At 44.5% G+C, this 27,009-nt stretch overlaps 1 protein-coding gene and 1 non-coding gene across 2 annotated transcripts; both read left to right on the top strand.

The window, feature by feature from the left end:
* Window positions 1–677: 677 nt before the first annotated feature.
* Window positions 678–759, top strand: TRNAS-AGA (transfer RNA serine (anticodon AGA)). Its single transcript has one exon. It is a non-coding gene; the product is annotated as a tRNA-Ser (tRNA).
* Window positions 760–890: 131 nt separating this feature from the next.
* On the top strand, window positions 891–8,241 carry CFAP418 (cilia and flagella associated protein 418). The gene is made up of 6 exons (XM_057400501.1): window positions 891–1,110; window positions 2,512–2,611; window positions 4,167–4,237; window positions 4,714–4,779; window positions 5,595–5,690; window positions 7,604–8,241. Exons 1-6 carry the CDS (start codon window positions 965–967, stop codon window positions 7,761–7,763), a joined length of 639 nt encoding a protein of 212 aa, XP_057256484.1. The 5' UTR covers window positions 891–964; the 3' UTR covers window positions 7,764–8,241.
* The last annotated feature ends 18,768 nt before the right edge of the window (window positions 8,242–27,009 follow it).

Genomic DNA, 27,009 nt, shown 5'->3' with positions numbered 1-27,009 from the left:
TAAGGTCCCTTCCAACCCAAACTCTTCTGTGATTCTGTGATTCTATACACACCATCCACCTCCACCATTTGTCTTCAAGTGTCATCATTGACAACACTGCCAGTGTGCCCACCTTGAGGCATTTGACCTGTTTGAAGGCAGAGGAGGCTGGAGCACGCATTGGAAGACCAGTGACCGACACCTCCTCCATTTGTCTGGATTTAGTAACACACCACCAGGTGACACCACGTTTTATGGGTGTTTTCTCAAAAATACTAAACAAAGCGTATACCAAAACCCTGTGTGCTGAAGTTGTCTCTTTGTCCAGGAAAGGGAGCCTGCGGTGCCACCGCATGAAGCCCTGCAGCCTCACCGCCAGCTCAGGGCCATTGCCACTTCCCCCAGCGACTCGGCTGGAACCGGCCACCCCTATGGCAGGAGGGGGTTAGAACCAGATGATCCAACCCAAACCATTCTGTGATCCTCCCATGGGACTCAGCAAAGCATAGTCATTTCTTTTTGCTCTGAACAGACTACAGAACTACAGCATACTGAACTACATTACAAATACATAAAGCATTAACCGTTTCATTCTTTGACTCCACCCCTAACCAGAAGACATGCCCTAACTACCAAACTGCAGCTCTCACAGCCGGGTAGTTAGGCCTATTGCCGTGCGCACAGCTCCTTCAGCATGCGTAGTCGTGGCCGAGTGGTTAAGGCGATGGACTAGAAATCCATTGGGGTCTCCCCGCGCAGGTTCGAATCCTGCCGACTACGACCGCGAGTGTGCGGGCTCCGCGGTTGTTTTTTTCTCCTGTGCACTCGTTTCTCCGGGCTCCGTGGGCCGGGAGGCAGGGCGGGCCCAGACCCCGGCAGCGGACGGCTCCCCAAGCGCCCCCCACCCCCCTTCGGACGTGGAGACTCCGCCCACTGCCGGCGCCTGGCGTGCGGGGCCGCCTTGGCAACGGCTGGCGGCGGCAAGATGGCGGATGACTTGGACCAGTTACTGGATGAAGTGGAGAGGCGGCTCTGCTGCCTGCCGGGCAGCGAGGCGGCGGGCGGCCACCGGCACAGCGGAGGCGAGGCGGCGGCGGCGGTAGCAGCAGTAGCACCGAAGGAGGAGGGCAGGTTAGCGGTCCTGCGTCGGTCCGGCGGCCTCACGCACCCCCCAGCCGGGCGGGCCGGCGCTGTGGTGGCGCGCAGCCCATCCCTTTCCCTTCCTGCGGGCGTCTGGCCAGATCTCTCAGGAGCCGAAAACACCGAGGTTCGGGAGCCGAAACACTGAGCGGCGGTCAAACAGTGTCCCCTGGAGTACTTATTTGTAAACACCCCAGTCGTGTGCCAGCGAGCTGAGTTACTTCAGATAGTCTTTGTCTTTTGGGAGTATCCCAGTCTCGGATTAAATATGGCGTTAAAAGCCTAACTAATTTGCTTGTGAGTTAGGATCAGGGATTACTGAGCTCTATAGCTGACCTTATGGTATATATAAAATATATAAAATCCTACGATTCGGAGCCGGAAGAACTTTAGCACTAGTATTGTGAAACGTTTCATTTTGATACATGTGTTCCGATCATAGTTTTTCTATTCACCATACCTTCCATAGAAAGCACTCAATTTACACTCTGCACTTTCAGGGATCCACCCCAAATTTCAGTTTTCAAATGGGTCTGAATACCAACAGGTTTGGTTGTGACACAGTCGCTGCTGGCAGTACTGCCAGTAAGTCTGCCATGCTGCCAGGCTCCCATCCCGGCCCTTGATGGTGTCTCAGGCTGTTTGGAAGGTCTGTGGACCACGGGGGCTTGGCCAGATATCTCCAGAGGTGTGCTGCTGAGTGCTTACCCAAGAGGCATTTCAGAGTCCCAGGCACTGCCTTTGGCCACATTACTGAACTCGCCCATTGTTTGCATAATGGTTAGAGGTGCGCTTAAATTTAGTCAATCTAATGACAATATTTTAAAAAAATCACACAGTTTTCTTCTTTCTCAGGAACAGATTTGTACTTGATTGGTTGATGCAGCAGTACTACAGGCCTCCCTTTCTTTGACAAAGAGCTAGCAACCAGCAGACTTGAGTGACAAGACTTCTCACTTGGGTGAAAGCAAAGTGCAGGTGATCTCTCTCCAAATGCATACAGTTTGACAGGAATTCCTTCAGAACACCTGCAGTTCTATAGCATGAGGAGAGAACTCTTTCTCACCTTCGTATATTCCTGTTGCTGAAGATAAACATGAAAGAGCAGGGCTGACCAATTTATTGCTCAGTAAATGCAGCATGGGTTATATTATCATACTTTTATTCAGGGTTGGAAGTGACTGGAAATAAAAGAAGCAAGCAAAAATAACAGCAGGGACTGAAAGGCATCATCCTGCAGTTTATATCTGTCCAGTCATTATTTGGATGGCCTACCTTAGATACTACAGAAATATTAGAGGGAAAAGGCTGTAATTAAATTTATTTAACTTAAAATTGTTGGAACTACTTTGGTCATGCTACAAAATGAAGGCTGATTTGTTTGTTTTTCAGATCACCTGAACTGTTTCTGAGTGCTGACAGCAGTGAAGAAGATCTAGACGACATTATTGATGAAATCTGTAATGACAGCAGATTTACCAAAACACCTCTGGTGAGTAGGAATCTAGAGAAATACAAAAGAGATGAGGTTCAGCCATGGAAAGAAAAGCACCATAAACTAAAGCTGTTATAAAGCAAAAAAATAAACTAAAACAAGCTGTAGGATAAACTTGGAAAATAAAGCAGAAAGGAAAATGCAGCAATCCTGTAGTGAGTTTCAAGAGAGATAAAAGTATGGTCTTACCCAGGCAATAACAGACAATTAAAGGAAATGTTAGTTCAAGATAGAGCATAATGTCAGATATCACAGAATCACAGAATAGTTTGGGTTGGAAAAGGAACCTCTGGAGATCATCTGGTCCAACCACCTGCTCATGCAGGGGTACCTACAGGACCATGTCCAGAGAGCGTTTTACTGTCTCCAAAGATGGAGTCTCCGCAGCCTGAGTAACTTGTGTCATGGCAACTTGTTGCCACGACACGTAACTGCTCAATCACCCATCCCTTCCCTCAGTGGGATGGGGAGAAGAATTGGAAAGAAAAGGTGAAAACTGCAGATTGAGATAAAAACAGTTTAATAATTGCAATAAATAATAATAATAATAATGATGATGATGAAGAGGGAGACAACAAAAAGAGAGAGAGAAATAAAACCCAAGAAACACAAGTGGTGCACAATCCAATTGCTTACCACCTACTGACTGATACCCAGCCTGACTCTAGCAGCAATCAGTCCCTTCCAGCCAGCTCCCCAGGTTTATATACTGGGCATGACATTCTGTGGTACAGAATATCCCTTTGGCTAGTTTGGGTCAGCTGTACTGTCTCTAGGTGGGCATAAGAAACTGAAAAGCCCTTGATCAGGGTAAGCACTACTTAGTAAAACTAAAACATCAGTGTGTTATCAGCATTGTTCTCAGACTAAAGCCAAAACACAGCACTGCACCAGCTACTAGGAAGAAAATTAACCCTATCCAGCCAAAACCAGTACATAGTGTTTGACCACCCTCAAAAGAAGTGAAGTTTTTGCATATGTTTAACTGGAATTTCTTGTATGTCAATTTGTGCCTGTTGCCTCACCCTGTCAGTGAGCCCCATTGAGAAGAGTCTAGCTACATGTTCCTTATTCTTTCCTGTCATGTATTTTTATACATTTGATAAGATTTGATAAGATTCTCCTGACCCTTTCTGCAAGCTAAGCAATTTCATCTCTCTTCTAAAACAAAAGCTCAATGGTGAGGGAGAAAATTAAAACAGCTTTTAAAAGCAAAATTATTAAAAAGAGGGCATGAAATACAAAGTCTTGATTGTAAAGTCAAAATGGTCATGTGGTGCTGAATTCCTTCAGGCAGAGCTGGGAATTCAGTACAGGAAGAGAAGCCTTTTTTCTGTTACTATCTATTTTCATAACTATCTGTTATTTATTTTCATTTATCTGTTAGTTCAGCAGCTTTTGTCTTGGAGCCTCAGAAACCCAAGCAAGAAAATTCCCAAATTCTTAGTCCCCTGCTTCTATGACAGAAATTTTCTGGCTCCGACTTATTAAGGAAAACAGACTATTGTTACTTTGCTGTAATTGTGATTCTTTTATTGTTTTTTTTTAATAGAAATTGAAGTCTAACTCTGCAAGTCTCACACCTGAAAGAAATAGTGCTGTTATACAGGCTCATAGGAAAAGGCAAGTGAAAAGTGTTTTGGCTGGTTGAACACAGCTTGATTATAGCTTGTTGTCAGTCTAAGTATTGCTACTGTTTCATCTGTGTGGACATTAAGAATCTGAGTATTTTGAAAAGCATTCTTTTTAAAGAAAAAGATCAAGATAATTTTGAAGAGTTACTAATGTGCTTCCATGGGGTCAAAATTATTTCTTACTAATTATTTCAGTTATTGAACAGGTTTCTTTGCCTTAAAGGCATACACGTGTACCAAATGATACAATATATTTGGTAAAGAGAGTGGTTATTGTAGAGTTTTTCTCGACACTGTGGTAATGGAAATTTAAAAATTCTGTCATTTGTAAGCATTTGGATATATTTGCCTATATTTAATAAATATTATTTTAGAAATCCCATGCTGTTAAACTAGGAGAAGCATTGTACTACTTTCTCCAAAATGTTTTGCTTTAATTTAATACTTCTAATGAAATCCCTGTAGATGCTCTCCTGTGTACCTGGGTGGAAGCTTTTCACCACATGGCATAGGGACAAATATTTCAAAAAGGTAGGAAACATGAACAGAACGTTCTACTTGCTTTGTCATTATTTTCATTCACAACTGTGTTTCTGTGGTGGTGCAGATTTCTGTATTTGGACTGGACAGGACACCCTTATATTCGTATAAACGTGTCTACCTGTAACTGCAGATGCAGTCAGCTGGGCCCTTCCAGTCCTCTGTTGTTGACCAGTAGATCATTTGTTGGTTTGAGGAGTTGAAAAATGTGTGCAAATGAGACATGAGACTCCAAAAATCAGTAACAAGTAGTTAACAAAATTGCTGCTGTAGGGGATTGTTATTTTTGTCTGCCTCTCTTCAGCTTTCTATGTGATGCTGAGTATGTGACTTAAATCACTGGGCTGGTTTAAATCATCTGAGAGCCTGAACTGAAAATAGCCAGAGTGCTTTGCAAGTGTAGCTGAATTTAGTAGGAAAGATACTTTAAATATTTATCCCCAACATCTTATAGAACATTACTGCATTTCCATGTGGGATTTTTTTAGTAAGTAATTATGCACTTGATGCATATTTGGATGCTGGTCAGGTGCCATACTAATGAGGAAGACCAAAGAGAATATATCAAGAAAGTAATGGTTTATTTTATGCACTCAGTGAGGTTAGAAACCTGTAAAAATAATACATGATCATATAGTTAAAACATATACCATAATGAATGTGCCAGAGACGTAAAAAAAATAAGATTACAGGGTAAGCTTGCTTCTAGCATTTCTGAATGAGCACTGTACTCAAGAACAAGTATGATCTGTGTGGCTTCTCTGATCGTAATAAACTCTTGGAGCTTTCTGTTCTTTCTTGAGCAGAACGTGTGATCAACTACGTTGTACTGCTTGTGACTTCCGCGTGTCACTCTTCAATGACTACATCTGGGATCAGTCCTGTGATTATCTTTTTTTCAGGTATGTCTGAGGTGGGTTTGGTGTTAGTATTGTGTTACTGTGCTTTCAGGCTTGATAGGAATGGGAAAGATGAAAAGTCCTGAGCACTCCTGTGTTACCTAAAAGGGAGCATGTGTACAGTCTGCTGGGGGGGGGCAGATGAGAAATTCTGCAGGGAGAGGGGGGCAACATCTCCCATAATCCGCATTTCCATTTCTACCACCATCACTCTCCCTCTCTGGTCTTAAAAACAATTCAAGTTTCATGGATCAAAAGGCAACTTTTCTGCTGAAATAAGCCAATAATACATGTGATGGGTTGGCCTCTGGTGTGCCATTGCAGAATGCCTACAAAATGAATGAGGACTGCTCCGTATGTACTTCATGCTTTCAGTCATATAGACTGTGATTGTTTCAAGTCAGGTTTTCTTCTTTTCAAGTATTACACTGTCATATTCAGTGAAAATCAGATAGTGTGATTTCTTAGCAGACTTCTTTTTGAAGCAAGGTTTGATTTAATGGAGGGGTGGGATTTTTTTTTTTTTATTTTTAGATTGTGATGTCTTTGACTTTAATTATTTCCATCTTTTTCAAGACTTAAAATTCAGGCGTTCTTATTTCTACTTTCTGTAAAATGCCAGGACTTAACGAAGAATAGTGTAGGGTGTGCTCCTAATACAGACAGTGAATTTGGATTCCTCTTTAGGAAAGTCTCTGTATGTGCCCATTCACTGATGGAGATAGCTGGTGTGTTCAGAGTATGTGCATGGCCACGGAGGGGTGTAACAGCAGTAATGGGTACATTATCTTCTTTTACATTATTTTTCTTTTATTACATAGAATCGTAGAATAGTTAGGGTTGGAAGGTTTTTCTTACAGTTTAGGAAGATTTGCATTCTCTTTGAATGCAGATCTTCTTTTCCCATTATTTAAAGCAGCATTAAAAATACAGTGCTCTACTAGTTTACTGAGGTGAGTTTGGTAGCTGGAAAGGTTAAATAAAAATACGATTCTTTTATTTACTCAGGGTCTAAATTATTCTGCTTCTGAGAGCTTGCAATTAATAAATTATTTTAAAAAGCCATGAAAAACATTAGTATCAGGTACTCGTAGCATTGATTAAAATCTGTTCTCTTTAGCAAGATATTTAGCTATTTCTTTTGACTAACCTGAATTTTAAAAAGCAAAAGCAAACTTGAATATTAATTGTTTGCTTCCATGACTAGGTGTCTGGCCTCTTTTTCTAAAAATTCTTCCTTTGATGTCTGTTTTGGGTTTTCTTTATTTAGCTGGGCTGGTTAATGGGGTTTTCTGAGCAATTCAGTGGCCAGTAATTGATGGCCAGGAGGAAGTCATGAGAGCAGGGACAGTTAAAATGCTACTTTTTTACTTGGTCTTTGAAACAACTTGGGTTTGTAATAGCCATGATGGTATTTCATTTGTTGTGGTTGATGCTTACACAGAAATTATGTGTGGTTTGATGTACATTCTTCCCTCTAATGGCTATTTCATTTCAGTCACTTTTACACTGTAACAGCCATCCTGAGTAACAGTTCCTGATGAAAAGTTTCACTCTTTAGTTGTACCCTTTCTGCATAGGGATTTTTACAGTAAGTTTGATAAAATAAATATGTTTTTTGGATCATTTCTTAACAAGAGAATTAACTCTACCTGGTTTTCTTTCGAACCCTTTCTCTGGAGGCTGACACAGGGTCTCTAAACCTGTCAGAGAACATTTGTTACAAAAATGTCAATCTCCAGTTGATCTGAGCATGCAGCAACTATGCACAGGGACTGCTCTCAGGAAAGGGTTGTGTTCAAAACAAAATTCAAACATACCGCTAAATTCATTCATGTCAGTGGTACTCAGAAATGTTCTGAAGAGCTTTTCTGAATTGAAATGGCCTCATGAAACTTTTTTCACTTGATTGGCAGGAATAACATGCCTGAACTTAGTAAACTGAGAGCGAAGATGATAAAGAAGAAGGGAGCACGAGCATATGCTTGTCAGTGCAGCTGGAGATCCATTGATGAGTTAACTGACCTCCAAACAGACCAGCAGCTTCGGTGGGTTTGTGGTAAACATGCAGAATGAAGTCCACTCGTGTGTGGTACCTACTTGTGTGGAAACAGGTCATAAACTCCATTTGTTTCCTACAGTTTTCTGAGAACAGATGGAAACCTGGGTACTTATATCTAGAAACAGATTATAACACCCAACCTTTCAACCTGAAAACCTTTTTCTTTTCAATGTAACTGTCTTACAAGCAATGCGGGGAGTTGATTTATTAGAAGAAACAACCAATTTGGAGGCTTTCTGGAAGTTAAAGAAGGTTAAAACTCATACTCGGTGTTAAAGAAAAGAAGAGAAAATTGACATAGGAACAGAGCAAAGCACCTTGAGACTGTTGCTTGCATCTAGCAGAGAGCCTTATTTCCCATGTCTGTAGGATCTTGGACTCAAAAGGGTGGGTTGGGATGCAGCCATGACACACAAGTATATGAATTTCTTCACAGGAATGCATACTGCTGTTCTGCTTTGCTCATAGCTGTTAACAAGCAAGCAGTTGTAGACCTCTCAAAAAAATCTACTGCGATATCAGCTCTCATCTCAAAGGTTTCAGCACACCCCAAAATTTTACTTTCTTTTAGTCACCAGTAGCCAAAATCTGCAAGTCCTGGAAATTTCCTTCCAGTTCCTACTGATTTCTTCCAAGCACTTTCTGCTGACTAAGGACTTTTACCACCATGAATTTCTTGGACTTCTCTTCAGCCTTTACTGCAAGAGGTGAACAACTTATTGTGCAATTATTAAATATTGTGTGATTTTAAAGAGATTCTGAAAAGTATATGGCTCTTCTGTTGGTATTTTCAAGGGAAAAAAGGCTCAGGCTTTTGAGAGTGAGAAAATATATGTCCCTCCTGACGTTCAAATTTGGATTGTTTTCAGTTTCTCTTAGCTCTCACTTCAGCTTCACTTCGAAATACTGCATGTTCAGAAAGTGAAGCTGTCCTGTTACAACACACTGCCTTCCCACAGTAACACTGTTACTTGGTGAACTGTCTTGATTACAGTTAATGTCGCTATATAACTTATGAGCTCTTTCTTTTCATTATGTATAAATAAAACAGGAGGTGGATTTGAGAGCAAGGAAAGGATTACCAGTCCTGGCAATTACATTGAAAAGTGTCTCAAAATGGGAATACTGTCAGTATTTTGTTATGTAATATGTGATACTGTATGGATAGATTCAAAATTGCTTTGTGCAGTCCTAGCTGTACAGAGCCATTTCTTGTGTGTGTGTGTGTGTGTGTGTGTGTTAAGTTTTGCTCATGGCCCTAATCTGCACATTTGATCTTTTTCTGAGCCCATTTGAAACTTGATGACCAAGTAGCCCCACAGGATTCTCTTTCGGCCTGGATTGCTTGTGCCACAATGTAGGGAATTAGTTGGGCTTGCAACTTCTGAGCAGGAAATGGGGAAAATCCTAACACCCATCTCAGTTTATGAAACCAAGTCTTATGTGACAAAAAGGAGCATGTCTCCAGTACCCTGGTTTAAACAAACCAGCAGAAATGGTCACCCTATCTGGAACCGTTTCCTCTGTGGAGCAAATCACGTGGAAACAGAAGTTCAGGACATCTGTGCTAGCGATTTCTATGACAGGACTACAGCTTGCAAAAGTGGAGGCCAGGAAGAAACTGAGAGAAAAGGACTAAGAGTGTAGGAGAAGTAAAAAGGAATAACACCAATATCTATTGACAGCGTTAATCAGCATTTCTCCTGAATATTAAGCAATCTTCTGTTAGCCTGGAGAACTGGAGAGAGAGGGTTTTTTTTTCAGGGTAGAGATTGTTGTCAAGTGATTGTATCAGTAACACCATTAAGTCTGCACTCCAAGCACTGAAAACTTTAGAAGATAATCCTTATTGGTAAATGTATGTGGAAACCTGAGCATTCCCCTGAAATAATCATGTTTATTCAAGTGTAGATACTTGTTTCTGGCCTTGGTCAGAATGGTGGGATATGATGGCTCTTTGTCCAAATGAAGTTTAAACAGGTGCAGGAATGGTGCTTACTGTATTGGTTTTCATTACAGAATCTAACGTGTTTCTAGATATGAAAATAGTTACTATGTCATGAAATAAAACTATTTTGTTGGAAAGAGGAGTGATATTAAGTATTTGATTTCCCTTGCTTTGCTATCTTCAGTTACACATTACAAACCACTCTACAGTCCTCATATGAAAAGAATGTAAAGAAAGGTAAAATTAGAACTTGGATGTTCATTTGATGAACATATTGTGAGATTGCACAAGGTTTTCAAGACATAGCCAAGATCCTAAGTGATATTTCTGTGTCAGTTACCTGAGATAGCAGGGATTATGTCAGGAATTTTGTTTAAGAATGCCATTCAGCTGTTGTCAAACGGAAGTACTGGAGAGCAGTTTTGCTAAGTATAAATGTGACCATTGTTTTCCTCCAGTTTTTTGCTTTGGGAGTAATAGTACCATTGCTGTTTGTGAAATGGCCAAGGTGAAAACTTGAGACTTTCATTTTGCTTAAGTGATATGCTTGGAAATTTTCTAGCCTGCAGCATTAGTCTGCAGCAGATCCCTCAACAAAAAGCACTGGAGGATGGCAAAATGAGAATCCATGCAAAAGCATTCACTTGGAAATGTACAGTCAGGGTTTAATGTCATGCCAACTTTTCTCAGTCCGTGTTTCTGCAGTACTTGTGGGTAGGAATCCAAATGTACAGAGAATATTTTTATGGGTTTTCCTTCTCAATTTTTAATGTGCTGGTTCGGCTATATCTCACTTGTTTTTCCTGCAAACCATGGAGGGTGTCCAACGCAGATGCTGACTATAGCTCAGAAGAGTAATTACTGGAGATCTTGCCCTGCCATAGCATACAACTTACAGAAGCATAGTAGCATTATATATTGCAAGCTCTGCACTTTATAAGATAAAATAAAGATTTATTATTTCTTTTCTGAGCACCCATTTCAGTTTTGTTCTGAAGGCATTCTGCACATACCAGGCACTGGAAGCTGCCACTTGTTGAATGACTGCTCTCTTCTCTTGTTTTCTGACATGTGAGTCTCTGGGTCATGTAACCAGCACACGTGGTAGCCACACAACAGGAGAGAGACCATTTCAAGACCTGCGTAGGCAAAATTTGATTCCTGCCAGGCTCTTCCTGCACCAGACCCGACCAGTACTGTCTGTTGTGTGACACCTGATAACCATAGACAGGCCAAGCTCTGCAGGGGTGGCGTAAAGGGGTGTTAGGTGCTGCTCATTGCGAGGGCCACCTCACAATGCCTGGGACTTGGCACATGGGCTTCAAGGAAGCTATTTTTTAAATGTCAACATGTCAATAAAATGAGAAGTTGGAATAAACCTGCACATTGTGGTGCATAAATTCTATTGTGTTGTTTCTATCTAGGAGAAGTCTTGTAAAAGCGATACAGGACCATGCTTTCTTTGTCAAAAGTGTTATGAAATGTCCTTAGAACAAAAACATTGTTTAGCTTGTAAGAAACAAAAAGTAACTGTTGGTTGTGTTTTCCCACATAAATGGGGATGCAGCAAATACCTGAGAATTAAGTGGGCTTTAGTGCTCTTTACCAGATAACATGAGCACTTTAAATTACAGAAATCTTGTAAAGGTAGGTGCATTTACCACCTCCTTTGGATGTTTACCTAGGATCAAAGGTGGAGCCAGCTGCTGTGGAAGGTGTCACATAGCTAAACTTCCTGCAGAATGGGATGCTGGTATCTCTGTGGGACAGTCAAGGCAGGTTATCACTAGCATCATATTGGTCACTTCAAAGAGAGAGGTCAATCAAGGAATCACAGCATTTGCTGTCCCCTGGATCTTGCTGTAGAAAACCAGTCTTAGCACAAGGAAGAAGTTACTCTGTCTATGGGAGCTGGAACAAATCTTGTTTCTCCATTATGAAGAAATGCTGTGTGGCATACATTAGAGTAACAGACATAAATACTTCCTATACTCCATTCTGAATCTGCATTCTCGGCATTGGTGCTACTCAGTCAATAGTTGCTTCCGAGATTTAATGGGCAGTATGGACTTGCTGGGAGCACACACAAAACACCCCCCGCTTCAGGAGTACTCCTGACATCTTATTTACTATTCTCAATATCACACTGCACCGCTAGGAGGTAGTGCCCATATGTGTTTAATCGACATTGACAACTTTTATTCTGTTGTGTTAGATGTGCTTTGGAAGTATGAAATTTGGGGTGAAATGTGATTATACAATCTGGTCTGCAGAGGGCAGAGCAACACCGCTGTGTGTAAACTTCAGGCTTCTGCTTCCCTACTAGAAACTCATACTTCAGCGTTTTTTTCTGGAATAATGAAGGTGTACATTCAACTGAACAAGGCTTCTGGCATTTGTCTCCTACCAGTGTGGTTATAAGTGGGGCAGCCAGGTCTGGGGCAACTCCACTTGATTTTTGTGCAACTTTATCCAAATGGCCCTCAAGTAGTCGTTGACCAATCTGAAGCAGACTAACTCTTTTAGCTGTCAGCTAAAGCGTAAAAAACTGTGTCTTTGTGTATGTAGATGTATGTACCTATGTTTATCCTCTAATAAGATCAATGGAAAAACTACATTGCTTCAGGATTTATCTTTCACCCTGCACAAATTAATTTTCCCTGAAAATAAATAATTTTGGCAAGTAGATGTTGTGTACATTAGGATCTTCTAATTTTCAATACAAATACAGCACATCACTCAAAGATGTGAAAAAAAACAGCAGATCTTAAGAAAGAAAAAGTAAAAAGCCAAGATTTAGAAATACCAAATGGCTATTTCTGTCTATGTAGGAAAGCAGTGTAGACCAGAGATGCTGCAGGACAGTCTGAGAAATGGCATGAGCATCTTCCAGAGACCTGCATGCTGAAGTTCATTGGCCGTGAGCCATGGCAAAGGTTCTGGTGAAGTCTCATGCTCTGAACTCTCATTCTGATTCTCTGAGAATCCAGTAAGTGTGAATGTACAAAGCTGATTTGTGATGGATGGAAGTAAATGTGATCTCTGATAACCGGTGAAGTTGTGTCTCTTTCTGTAGAAGCAATGAGGTGCTTTTAACTAGAAACACTAACATACCTGAGCCATGGAAATAGAGTTTGCTCATTTCACTGGTAAAATAGGGAGTATCATCTAAATTTAGCCTAGTTACACCATAGGTGAGTGATCCCTGTAACACTTCATTTTTCACTTCCTCCATTCTAATAGGAGAAATAGTTGAACAAAGAGTTTAGTAGAGAAAATAGGACCAGGCAGGCAGAGCAGCACACTGAGAGAGAATGCATAGAGAAAAGTTCTGTGGAAACATTTTTCCAGGCAAGGAACAAGCCACTGTTTTTTGTTTGCTTCTAAACCAAAGACAGCACACCTCAGTGAAAGAAACAAACTTCAGCATGCTGCAGGGAGCAATTCAAATGCCTACAATTTGCCAAAAGCAAGGACAGAACTTCATATAAGAGGTGTCCTTTCTAGGCGTCTTTTAGGATTGATACTGGGATAGATATTAGAAAGAAATTTTTCCCTGTGAAGGTGCTGAGGCCCTGCACAGGTTGCCTGGAGAAGCTGTGGCTGCCCCATCCCTGGCAATGTTCAAGGCCAGGTTGGATGGGGCTTGGAGCAACCTGGTCTAGAAGAAGGTGTCCCTCCCCATGGCAGGGAGGTTGGAACTGGATGATCTCTAAGGTCCCTTCTAACCCAAACCCTTCTGTGATTGCAATTCCAGGGGCTGGCCCAAAAGAGAGGTTGAATCTACCCGCATTCTTCAGGGTTTTTTCTTTCAGGTTTTTTCTACCCGTAAACTTCAGGGTTTTCTGCAGTATTTTGAAACTTGTTTCCTGGTGATAGGTTTTAGATACAAGAGCTAAGATAGTCAGATATTCTATTTAGATATAGGAGCTAAGATACTGAGGGCTGCTAACATCCTCTTAGGGGTTTATAACTGTTTTTTAAATATAAGCAAATATCTTGAAGTTTCATGAAAGTTTCATGAAACCCTTAAAGCCTCAGAGCTTGTTCTAAAGATCTGGGAGGCAGAGAGGAGGAAGACATTTTCATGCTGGTCAAACTAACCCATAATATTCCAGCTCCAAGTATCTTAAATACATCTATTTTAACGTGGTTGTCTACAGTGGGGAAAAAAATGTTAACTAGCTTTTGAATGGTGGTAGGATATTTATAAAGTATCCATAGAATTTTTCAATCTATTTAAAAGCAAGCAGTATTGCCTTACTCTAAGGTGCTGCAGTATATGTGATAGTAGTTAAATACAGCGAGCATAAATCTTTCAACTAATGAAAAGAAGCTTTGGGATAGTCAGCAATCTGAGTGTGCTCAGAAGCCCCTGTCCTGACTGCCCTCATGTAAACAGCACTCACAGGAAGGGGGAAGCAGCCACCAGAGACAGGAAGGTTGAATTTAGCATCAAACTCCTTATCAAGGCACAGTGGGCTGCTCAGGATGCTGCTAAGAAAGAGTATAAACTGCTCCAGCAGACAGTGACAGCTGCCTGGCCCTTCCTGGGAAGACCATTCACATGGAGGTAATCAGGGTACAATCTCGTGTGTGCAGATGGCTTTAGGAAGAGATTATATCCTGGGGCCGGTTATTCAAAATAATGCTTACCATGGTGTATTACGCTCTCATTCAGTCTCGGTTACCATCAGTTGCAGGAAGAGATTGAGCTGCTGCTGAAGTAGGAGGGTGTGTGACTCCTGGAAATAGAAACTTCATTATAGTAAGAGTTATTATTAGTCTTATTAGCCCTAAAGAAATATAAGCCTTTCCTGAATCCTAATATGCACTGCAATATCAGGTTTAATTTTTAGATTATAGGTTTTATATCAGAACTGGCACACCTCTAGTTCCAACACTTTAGAGATAAAAGAGATTGCAGCCTTGTTTTATGTGCTTCAAATCGGTGAGGCCCTTGTTTACAAGTGGAAGATAAGTGGTTCCAAAACATTCTTTGCCATGTAATTGGTTGCTCATTAACATATGATGCCAAGTTTCCTTTTGGTTTCTGTGTCTATCTTGGGCAATCCATCTGCCCTCAGCCTACAGCGCAGCAAGGCACCATTCCGTCAATGCGTGTTCCTCAGTGGCTGAAATGAAGTTAACACAAAATTGTGGCATCCTCTGCATTGCTTTTTCTATGAATGATGACTCTAATTTTTCCTGCCTTCCCCAAAGTATACTGCAAAATTCTGTCATATTTTCTCAAAACTTTATTCAAGCTAAGACTGGGACTTGGAAACACTTTAAAGCAGTCTTTTAGTTGCATCTTCCCACATATGTCTGAAACACCTCTTTTCATTGTTTCGGTTTTATTTTTCCATGTTAGATATATATTTAGTTCAATTCCAGTGAGGAAAGCTGGAAACAATTAAGCTCTTACAAAGGAGAGTGATATAAAAGAGTCTACCCGTGTCCTGAAGAGCAATAAGGTATATCTGTCTCGGGTAACTGCACAGAGAACATTCTGGATTTGAATTGCCAAACAAACTCAAGCCAAGACGACACTGGGGTCCCTCTGTTCTGCTGGCTGAATGCGGGTACTGCACATCCCCAGCCTCCTGAGCACAGCGAATACAGCGACACAGCCGTCAGCCGTCTTAGCACCCGGTGTATCCAGCCAGGTGCTTCACGCCAGGGTTGCTGGCGTAAGCTAAAACCCTGAACCCCTCTGTTTTTGCAAAAGCTATTTTTAACCCCTGTGGTACATTGGAAATCCCTCCTAAAACCTGGGGAACATTACTTCTTTATAAAGAATATGTCTGTAAAGTGGATAATTTCCAGATGTCAAAGCGTTTCTCAGTCCTTGCAATAACAATTCACTGCTTGGGGTTCTCAGCCAGCACTGGGCATGTGGTTACCTTGGGTATTTTCAGGATCCATAGTAAGGCAAATGGCACCTTTAAATAGGGGAAAAACAAACAGCCTAATAGGCACCTCACAGCAGAGAGCACCTCATCAGGTTTGTTCCAACACATTCTCACATCATTGTTCGATAGGGTAACAGGCCATAAAAGCATGAAGCAGCTACTTTCCTTTTCTGTCAGATGTTGCAAGTTACTCACATTTCCTGTTCTGCTATTTAAAGGACTAAGGGCTGAAAATGGGAGTTCATTAACTTGTCTGAAATGAAATATTTTCCTGTCTGTCTACAGCCACGCCTGAATGAACGGCAGAAACACAGGCCTGGAAGGCATCTCCGAGGAGCGGGTAGTGCCTTCTGCCCTGGGACAGGACTACCCCTGTGTAAGCTCAGCCTGAACCCTGGCACAGGTTGCCACCAGAGATCTCCCTCCAACCTGCAGGACAGCTGGATACAGCATTCATCAGAGGAAGAGAGACCACGAGTGTCCATGCCTGTGGGGCCCAGGAAGGACAGGAGGACCAGTCCTCTCTCCCTGCTGGCGGTGGCTTGGGCTGTATTTTAGCCAAGAACAGAAGTATGTGGGAGAAGGCAGGAGAATTTCAATGAGCTAACACCAGTGGGATTTAGGCAGTTAGTGGTATTTTTGACATCCCTTAACTAAGCACATTCACACTTCAACCATTTAAAAATAAAACACTGCTTCCCACACATTTTTTCTTTCCTGTTGGCTGTTGTTTTCTTTACAGACTTGAAACTATGTTTATTTGTCCTTCAGAAAAGAATCTTATCTCAGTCTGGACGGCCTGGGAATTACTCAGGGCATGCTTGCAATGTAAACTTTGAGGAAGTAAGTTTAGTTTCTCAATGGGTCTAACCAATTCAACTGTTGCATGTGACAACCACCCTTCTAAATGTTTGATGAAGAGCTTGCTACTCCTGGGACACAGAGTATTGTGCTGCAGGCCCTCATGTAGCTTTGAGCCCCAGGAGGTCACAGGCCACATCTAAAAGGCTAAGGAAGGGTAACTAAGAAAAGCAGGTCTGTTGTCAGCAGTCTTATATTTGCTGTGCTGGAGATTGTCCTGTAGGAGGATAAGAAAAAAACAGTAGAGGGTTTGCAGATCGAAAGAAAGGTCTGAGACAAGAGCAGCAGTTGGGCATCAGCGCCCACTGTGTGTTCCGAGATATGGAGGCAAATCCTGAAATGCAAAGATGTTGGCAGGAAAATCTTTTCCCTCTGTTGTGGCTCAGCGCCAGTATGTGAACTATAGACCATGAACATACCAGTATAGAAATATCATCATGTGCGCTGCTGCCACCCACGTAGGTGCTAGTGAGCACTGAGGAGCCTGCTCACTGGAAACGCACACCTGAGGAGCTCCCCTCCCTCTGCTGATGGTACTTCTGGAAGTTTTAACATATGGCACCAAACCACCCTGCCAAGTCCTGGGCTCCAGATTTCTTTCATGCACCTTAAATGCAAAGAAAGGGGTTCCCAGCAGGAGCTCCTCAGTGGTTGCTGCCAAAAGAGTAGCAATGGCCTGGAAAGGGGAAGAAGATGTAGAATGCTGCCTGGGAGATGAAATCCCTTCCACACCTCCTCCTTCCCTGAATCCCACACGGGTAGCAAGGATTTGGTGCTGTATCTTGTAAGAAGGTGTCTGTCCAGCCACAACATCTCGCCATAAACTGCTAGCCATTAAAAATCAGAAATAAAAGATGACACCTCTTAGTGAGGAACACAAAGAAAGAATGTAAGAATTGCAATAAGCCACAGCCTTTAATCAGTGTAAATAAAATGTGGTCCTGACCCAGAGATTTTTACAACCTATAGACTTGAGAAATGATCTTCATTTGGTTCATAAATCAATGTGACGCAAACAGCATCAGGAAGTTAATGGTTTTGAGAGGAGTTGATGCTAAAATAAGGTACACAGGCCCTGAACTGCCTCCTGACCGTGGTTGTGTAATGAGGATAAGTACAGCGCTTCTTTGGAGCATTAACCTAAATTAAAGGATGAAATGGCTGGGCAGGGATCAAGCTGCACTCCGGGTCACTGCTGAGGCCTTGATAAGTATTAGAGAAATGGCAAGGCCATCATTTACATACAGAAACTCCCACTGAAGCGCACAGCAGATTTCATGCACAGGATTTCTCCTCCCTGCAGGACCAGACTGGCTCTCAGGGCAGCTCTAGCTGCAGAGGGAGATCAGGGGTTCAGGGAGGGGTTCAGCACCCCCATCCCATCACGTCTGCACCCAACACTTGAAGGGTGCAGCTCCAGTCTGGCCCTACTCACCCGCGGGCTGCAGTGGCTCTCTGCGGAGCTGCTTTCCAGGGACCGCAGCTGGACAATATATTAGGGACTGATGCAAAACCAGTTTATTGTGACTATTATGGAGCTGCATCAGGAGTTACAAACCTAAATCTCTCTGCATCACAGCGAGGGAATGCTCCCTGTGCAATGCTCCCCATTGCCAGTAATCCTCTCTACTCTGCTCAAAATACAGCTGCTGCACCATGGAAAAAACGTGGTATGCACCAAAGTCACATAGAGCCTGATCCTCATCCGGGGTCAGGCTGTGTACCCAGGGCAATGCCTGACGCAACTGGTCCATCCCTCTGGAGGCATTCCTTCCCATGAGAGCAGAGGCAAGGCCACACACTGACGGGAGGCACTGCTTTAAATCCTGAGCCCTTCAACGGGATTATTCCAGATTTTCCTTGGGGAGATAAAATCCGAGTTTAACCAATGGCACATACACAAAAGCCATTTGCTCAAGTTAAATCCACCCATTTTGCTTCAGTCTGGGAGAGAACTCCCAGGAAGAAAGCTCTCCAAGTGTTTTGCAACTTGAAAATGGATTTTAAGATGCTACTGCCTGCGTATCCAACAAACAGCACAAACTTAACCTTCTCATCTCTGTGATAACACACTAGATAGGTCTACTGCAAGGAATGCCCACCAGGGTATTATTAGCCTTCAGTGAAGGGAAGACCGGTCCCCATATAAGTACATTATATTCTGGAGTTAAAAGAAGAATGACAGTCAACAGTCTTCAGCACTAGATGAGGATTTTGAGGCTCCCAACTGCTGGCTCACTCTTTTCCCTTACAGCACTAGGAGTCTGCCAGCTTTCTGCTGCTGCTACATTAATGAAGCTTCATGGCTTTGTGGTGGTGACTTACATGCTTATAACTTCTAGATGGGATGAGCAAGTCTGGCACACACACATCCCCATAACCATTACTGCGGGCTTCTGCTCTCAAAACTAGCTCCCAGAATTGCAACAGGGTAAGGACTGAGTCAAACAGTGTTAACCTGTAATTGCACACTGAAAATACCTTCCACTGATTAAAGGTAACGTGAAGACATTTGACTGATGTGTTCCCCTTAAGCTGATCATGTGTCTGAGCAGTAAAACATCCTATAACTAGGCAAGGCAAGCTGGCCCTAGGACAGCTTCCCACTAGGACCGGTTTAGCGTGGACTGTGGAAGAAGTGACTGTGCCTTCGCTTGGTTTAGAGCGTGGTGGTTACATCAAACCAGCTGGATGATTTTGCATCATTCCTTTAGGCTCTGCCTGGAGCCAGAAATAAGAACAGTCATCCAGCCTTTGATACTCTCCTGAGAAAACTAGTTCAAGAGTCATACCTCAGGAGCTTATCTAAATGTAGAACTGCATTAACTCAACGGAAACAATTAAACTAATTGAAGTTTTGCAAAACTCACATACTCCAGCTTGCATTTTAGCCAGGTGTCTTTCATACCTGCTTCCACCATCGCTTGCTCCAGTGGTTTTCAGCGTGTGCTTCCTCCACCTTCAGACAGGGCACAAAAAATAACTGAGAAAAGCAGTTTGGCAACAGGTTTGAATTCGTCTGGGGTAAGCACTTGAACGTATCTGGGTGAACGACAAATTCTAAAAGATAAAAAATCCATCAGCTTCCTTAGTTAAATGCACATGTAGCTGAAGCCTGGGGTGAAACCCACCGCTCCCTCAGGCAGTTGTGCTGCTGGAGTGACCTGGCCAGCCATACTGCAGCACAGAGCAGAGGTGCTGTCGCACAGCACTCAGTGGAGACCAAAGAGCCGCAAAGGGGGATCCCACCCTGGCACTGATCTTCCCCATGCTTGGCACTTGGAAAATAAAAAATCACAGCCACTCACTGCTAAGCTCAGCGCTGCTCAGGTCCACTGCGATCTCCAGGACATCACTGGCCACCTGGTTCTGGCTGTTGTGTGACCAGCCCCCAGCACACACAGGGCATCACGTGGCACTGCCCATCCCACCGTCCCCTGCCAACAGACATGCTACTACTACGCATAGGACTGCAGAGGTGTCCTTGGTCTGGCATTACAGGGAGCCCTCAGCTGTGCTGGTGGGTGCCCAGTTGAAGTGAGCTGGCTCTTTGGGGGAGATTCTGAGATTAGTTTATAGAATTATTACTGTTTGACAGTGTACACTTCAGATCCCCTCTAAGGCAAATCCTGGGGTAGTGACACATGGTGGGAAGGAGAAAGGCTTTCTTGGGTTTCATCTCTTTTCATTCTTTAAACCACAATTTCAAATAGAAATCATATCATGCATTTTATCACATCCCAGACTGGCAGAATCATTCCTGACAGATCTGTTCTCCTTCACTTGTTTAACCTTTGGAAATGAATACAGAGACATTACAGACAGCTAATAGCCAATTCACTTACCAAACACTTCCCACTTTTTCAATTTGGCAGGTTTATTAGGAACTGTTTTTGCAGAGGCAAATAAGTAGCATAAATAATCAAGGAGACTTCCATTGCCTTTACCTGCTTGTAGATTAGTGGGGTTTAACTACATGTTTAACAACCACCAGTCCTAGATATATCACTTATAGCTGAACCAACTGATGTGCTTAAGTATAGCTAAGGAATAAATAGAGAGAGGAAAATCTACCAAGAAAGAGAAGTACCAGGGTGTTTGTGGATGTATGTGTCCTTTTACCAAACTGGTATTGGGAAATCTCATAAAATATAGAGTCTGGAGCAAGGAGCTCACCTGTTCCTGCAGTCCTTTAACATCTGTTTAAAGCCTTTTGCGTTGAAAATGCAAGAGGATCGTCTCTGTAATAGCAAATATCAACCTGCAGATGCTTCCCCTGGTCAGTGAAAGTAACACAAACTTTTCTCTTGCCATCAGAGCAGGCAGGCATTAAGGCAGGTGACAGACTTCTTATTTGACATAGAAATAGTCTTGTCAGCAGCTGTGCTGTCACCACCACCCCCGGTTCACCCACGGGCACTTGGCGGAGAGGAAACAAAAGATGCTGCAATGAGGAATGGTGGTTCTGAGGAGCACAGAGTGTGACCAGCAGCCAAGTAATAGACAGAAGACTGAATACAACTGATGAAGAAGCTTGAGGAGGTAGAACATAGCAGAGGAAAAGAGCTGAAGTGTGCATGGAAAGTGCAGGACTGATCCCCCTTTCCAGAGGAAGCACATGGAGGGGGGCAGACATCTGGGCAAAGGAAACCACTGTTATTACTATTATAAACCACAGTGTAATTATTCAGTCAAAACCTCAGCTCTGTTCTGAAACATCAGACTCCAAAAAGCACCCTCTCAATCCCATGGGGTGCTCATAAGCAGGCGGGTGGGTGTAAAACGGCACCTGGCACTGTGGGGCCTGCAGTGCCCTTCTCTTGCAGGCGTTGCCTGCCAGACCGAAACCAACCCAGGTGAGATGCCATGGAAGTGGGGGCAAATGCCTGCTGGGCTGGATCAGGCCCTGCTTCTGGCTGGGTGTGCTCATCAATGCCTCTTTCAGAGCACCAGGTTTAGCACAAGACACCTGAGCAAATATCCTCACGGTTCCAGGCTATTTGAGCATCCCAGCATTTCCACGTTGTTCCCTTGCTCCCATGGGTGCCCTGGCTTGACAGCATCCCCCCCTTCATACACCAGAAGCAGGACCCACATCTTTACCCAAACCCATGTGCTTTAGAATGGTTTTGAAGCAAGTTTGGTCTCACAGGCACTGACTGTGGCCAGTCCTTGATGCTTTGGCCACTCTGATCTGCTCAGATACACGATCACTGATTTTTTTGATCAAGAAAAGGGCTGCAGCAAAAGAAAACGATCATTCCTTTGGTTTTCGTCCCTCTCAAGAAGACTCAAAAAGCACAGTTTCTGTGGCTTCAGCCTCAAACCCTTCTGAGGTATCTTTTGACCACAGCTTCTGCAATGGCTTGAGTGTACCACAGGTGCTTGGCGTTCACTGGGGGTTGCAAGGGAAATGAGAGGTGCTGTACCTAAATTCCCATCTTCTGGGTAAGTAAAGACACAGCCAACAAGAGACCTCCCTCTGAGCTTGCAGGACCTGCCCCTTGTCCCACCAACAAAACCCTCACACCATGCCCTGTCCTGCCCTGAAGCTTCTTTGAAACTCATGGCTTTGCCAGTGTGAAGCATCACTGGGGTAGATACTAAGAGAGACACTTTGGCCTGCTCGGAGGCTCTGTGAAGTGTCTTTATGGCAGAGATGCCATGGGTGGGTTGCTCTTAAAGAAAAGCTGATTTTTCTTGTGCTCATGTGACTTGGAGAGGGTAATGCTTGGGAGAAAAGTCTGCATGTTTGGAGACAAGTGTAAAATCAGATGTGCCTTTGACACATGTCCAAAGTGAATCATAGAATCAACTAGGTTGGAAAAGACCTTTAAGACTGTCAAGTCTAACCTTCATCCCAGGCCTGCCAAGTCCATCATTAAACCATGTCACTAGAGTGACAAAGTGAGCTCAGTCCAGAGAGGCCTGAACATCTACGCAGGCTAAGATATGAGATCTGATTTCCCCCACTGGAGAAACTCATCTGGAGAGGGCAAGAGATGCCAGTGGAGATGTAGCAGGCGCTGCTCCCAGGCCATGAGTTTGATAACCTGGTGCTCTATAAGTCCCGTGAAAGACCAGACTGAAGACACACACTTGCTGCACAGGCATTGCAAGCTCAGGGGGACAAACTGCACCCCATCCTGGCTCAGCACAGCCACCAGGCAGTGCCCACCGGGGAAAAGGACAGGGACCGGGAGCTGGCACCGGTGCCATGCAGCTCCTCACCCCAAGATACCTGGAGGAGAGAGGTGTGTACCGGCCCTACTTGGGCAGCTCCAGATCTCAGCTGGGCCCCATGTTGCTTGTGCCCAGCCCAATGGCTGCAACGTTTAAACTACCACCAGCTTCACACCGAGACCACAGGATCTTCCTGCCATCCAGCAGCGTCCCCTGTGCGTGTGGGTCCAGCTGAACATGAGCTCCATGGAGCACGTGCCATACCAATTAGTGCTCATCACCACATAGTCCCTGCAGCCCTTCTGCCTGCCTACTTGCAGTAAGTTAACATAAATGAGTAATATTTAAATGAATAGTACATTTGTGATTCCCAGTAATTTCCTTTGAAGTAGTTATGAGGAGTGCATTAACTGGTACTAATTCATCACGCTGCTTGTAATTTGGCTGGGGTTTAGATGGGAGAACCTGTTTCATAGCAGCTAATAAATGGTGGTTTATTGCTGCCTTACCAGGTGTCCCATAGCTGCAGCCTCCTCCCCAGCACAGAAGCCATGAACGTCTGCTTCTCTTGGCACATGTTCCTGGTTAGAGAGATGATGCTTCACAAATGGGCCAGGCTGGTTATGATTCAGCCCTAACCACCACAAACAAACAGGTTATTTCACTAAGGGAAAGCTGGGTGGAGCAAATATCTACACATCAGTTCCACCTAACGCCGTGCAGCTCAGGCAAATTAAACAGCACCTGGAGCTCATGGATGTTTAATGCCTTAAAACCCAGTGCAGGCTTAGGAAACCAAATTATACCATGACCTTGCTTATGCACCATGCTCACAGGTTACAGGGGTGCTCCTGAGGTTCCTGCTGAGACTAGAGCTGGGGTGGGGACTGGCCTGACAGCACCACTGCCTCTGACCCAGCCCCAGGAGTCAATGATAAAATGGGGAGCCAAGGGAAAAGGGCAGAAGGAGGTTGGCAGGATCCCAGGTCCAGACCAGCAGTTAGGCTGTGCACTTACCCAGGGATCAAATCAAAATCTGCCTTATGGGGGTTGCATTCTCGGTTCTGCTGACTCACACTGTGATATCAGACAAGGGGGCTTGCCTTGTTAGCCAGAGAAATGGCAGGGCTGGGAAGGGAAGCCAGGGCTGAGATCTCCATCCTGCCTTCACTAGCACACTCAGTGCTGGAAGGGAAGGTGTTCACCCAGCGACCAAATGGGAAACACTTACAGGGACAGCAAGGGGATTTACTTATCAATGAGCCCCTGTAATTTGAAAGGGTTTGTCCTGGTGCAGGCAAAGGCAGAGGGCACATACCCCTAGAGGATGCAGTAGAGCTTGCCAAGTCCATCCTTACGGCTAAAGATGCTAAGCTTCTGCTAAAACCCCCATTTAATAATAGCTGATAGGAAAATAATTGGGTTTGGTGGTCCAGCTGAGGCCATATCAAGACCTGATCAGTGGTGGCCCCTGACCCAGCAATACCCTTGTTGCTAAGTAGTGGCATGGAAAGCTGCAGTGGGTTTGCTTCAGGTCTGCTGAGCCACTGCACAGCAGCACTGTCCCTGCCCCATCCCACCTCTCCACTCACAGCAGGCAACTGCGCTTCCTGCATTGATATCAAGCTGCTAGACCAGAGACGAAGCAGTTCAGTGGGAGCAGAAGGCATGGCAAAGCCCTGGGATTAGGTCTGGTTCTCCTTCCCTGCAGAACAGCCTCATCGATGTCAAGTGCTTCTGGCTGTTACAAGCAAGAAGCAAGTCCTGGTCCATCCACTTTTGCTCAGTGCTGACACACCACGCGTGCAGCAATGGCGAATCCTGTGGGGTCCAGACAGAGGCTCAGCATTAACAAAGCCTCGTGGCTGCATGGCCACAGCAGTGAGGCCGACCCTCCTTGTGTGCAGTCAGATGAGGAGCCACCACCACCAGCAGGCAGCACATGGGGGCTGTCCCAGAGGAGCTGCCGTTTTTTGCAGGCCTGATTCTCTGCTCTCCAGCATTTTGGAAGATGTTTGGAAGGCTGGTTTTACTCACTTAGAACTCCTTGTGACTCCAGGAAGGCTGCAACCAGGCAGAGGATTGCTGGGGCGTTACAGCACCTATGTAGGTTTGCCCTGTAGAAGGACAGTCATTCCATGGCCCCAAGAAGTTATTTTGCTTGATATCTCCGTACTCAAACCCTGGGCAAGCAGCAGTGTAAAACAGGCTGTGGACCCTCAGAGGAGCGCTGCAGGTTTACCTGGTATTTGGCCAGGCACCAGCTGGCCCTTGATCAGTGCTCAGTCACTACCGATGGGGCTCAGCCAGGCCTGGATGTTGGAAAGGCCGTTTTGACACCCTACGCACTTCACTGCACCACCGGAAACTTGTCTTTATTTTTCTAAAAGTCACAAAAGCAAACCACAGCCACAAATGGTGGCGGGGGGGGCGGGGGGTAATCACACATTAACATAGACCCAGATTCTCTCTCCAAGATTCAGCTTATTTCACATTACACTTCACACCTCCCCCCTTCCCAAGGTGCAGGTCACCTCCAAAGTACAATTTTCTCTGCACAGAGCAAAGCTAAGGACAGCCATATGCTGAGGGGTGAGAAGGGGCACTTTATAGTTGTAAAGGCTATAGGAACCAAAACCCTCATGCATTTTCTACCACATTATCCTGGTTTTATGCTGTGAACTCTGGAGAGGCCCAACCCCTGCAGCCTCTTCTGTAAGCCAAGTTTTCGCAGCAGATAGCTCACCTGGCCGAGTGACTAATGGGCACTTATCTCTGCAGGTAATGGCATGAAGGCAATCCTGTTGCTCTCCAAGGAGTGGGCAGCGTTTGCTCACATCTCCAGCACCCTCCATCCCCTGTGGCTGGGCTGTACACATCAGTAACCATTCCCACAGCAGCCACATCATGCAGCTTTTCCTACCAACCCAGCCAGCAAAGGGCCAGTTGCGAGCAGCAGTTCCTTGCCCAAGGACAGCCCAACACCTGCACACACCCCAGAATCATACATGATGATGGGTTAAAAACCACGTGTCTTGCCTTAGCGATGGGGTTCCCATACATAGGGTGAAGGGAGTCATGTCTGAATGGCCAGCTGCTCACAGGGTCACCAAAAGGGCTGAAAAGTGCATATTCTTACTGCTTTTGGAATGGAAAAAGTCACATTCCAGAATCTTTCTGTTTCAATCAGGATGTTTGAATGGTTTCTAAGCTGTCCAGAGCAAAAAGGGCTGCTAGAAGCAGGGATTTGGTGTTTTGATATGAGTTGTGCCGGTGCCAGGTTCCACTTAAGGTGCATGATGGGAAGCTGAAGGACAGGGATCAGCAAGGACAAGAGATGTGCTCACACTCAGCCAGAGGACTGTGACAGGCAGCACCCAGGGCAGCAGGCCCACATCCAGACCCCAGCACCAAACAGGGATGGCAGCTTGCAAGGGCCAGCCCTCGGTCCTCATGGCACCAGGCACCCCATGCTGCACTCAAGCACCTGCAGCCAGAGCAGAGGCCAGCGGGGCTGGCAGGCAAGAACTGAGCAGGGACATCAGCACCAGGACCTCTGCTGCATTAGAATAGATGAACAAAATTGCTCCTTAGTGGAGCCCCTCCGGCTTCTCTCTGTGTTTTTTATTAGCAAATTATTACTAACTTTTACATGATCACTTTTTACAAAACTTTGTTTCCTCCTGCCTGGGGTAGAGACCATCCCACCAAGAGAGATGCCCTGCAGGACAGGAATCATCCCCGACGGACCTGACCACATCTCAAATCCTTATTCTTTGGTTTTGCCCATTTTAACTTCTTGTTCTCTAATCTATCTTCCCTTCCTCTTTCTTATCTCACTTCCAAGCCCTTCTCTCCCTTTTTTTTCCTTTGCAGCCCCTCCTGCCTGTCCTCACCTCCCTTTTTGAAGCATTGCAAGGGAAAACCATCACCCCTCAACACAGCTGCTCAGCAGTGCAGACGATGGCCTCACAGTATCACAGTATCACACTATGCTAGAGATTGGAAGGGACCTCAAAAGATCATCTAGTCCAATCCCCCTGCCGGAGCAGGAACACCTAGATAATGTTACACAGGAATGTGTCCAGGCGGGTTTTGAATGTCGCCAGGGAAGGAGACTCCACAACCTCCCTGGGCAGCCTGTTCCAGTGTTCCGTCACCCTCACAGAGAAGAAGTTTCTTCTCAAGTTTAAGTGGAACCTCTTGTGTTCCAGTTTGTACCCATTACCCCTTGTCCTATCATTGTTTGCCACTGAGTAGAGCCTGGCTCCACCCTCGTGACACTCCCCCTTTATATATTTATATACACTAATAAGGTCACCCCTCAGTCTCCTCTTCTCAAACTATAGAGAC

This window comes from Pezoporus wallicus, unplaced genomic scaffold (assembly GCF_028554395.1).
Source record: "Pezoporus wallicus isolate ANWC-B61680 ecotype Strahan unplaced genomic scaffold, APGP_CSIRO_Pwel_v1 contig_7985, whole genome shotgun sequence".
Taxonomy (NCBI): Eukaryota; Metazoa; Chordata; class Aves; order Psittaciformes; family Psittacidae; genus Pezoporus; species Pezoporus wallicus.
The sequence above is the reverse complement of the archived record's forward strand: the minus strand, read 5'-3'. Positions and strand labels throughout refer to the sequence as shown.

Excerpts from the sequence above, each read along its gene's own strand:
- CFAP418 (XM_057400501.1), top strand. The coding sequence starts at position 965 with ATGGCGGATGACTTGGACCAGTTACTGGATGAAGTGGAGAGGCGGCTC. Across the intron at positions 2,612-4,166 it reads GATTTACCAAAACACCTCTG|AAATTGAAGTCTAACTCTGC; the intron begins GTGAGTAGGAAT and ends TTTTTTTAATAG. Across the intron at positions 4,238-4,713 it reads ATACAGGCTCATAGGAAAAG|ATGCTCTCCTGTGTACCTGG; the intron begins GCAAGTGAAAAG and ends AAATCCCTGTAG.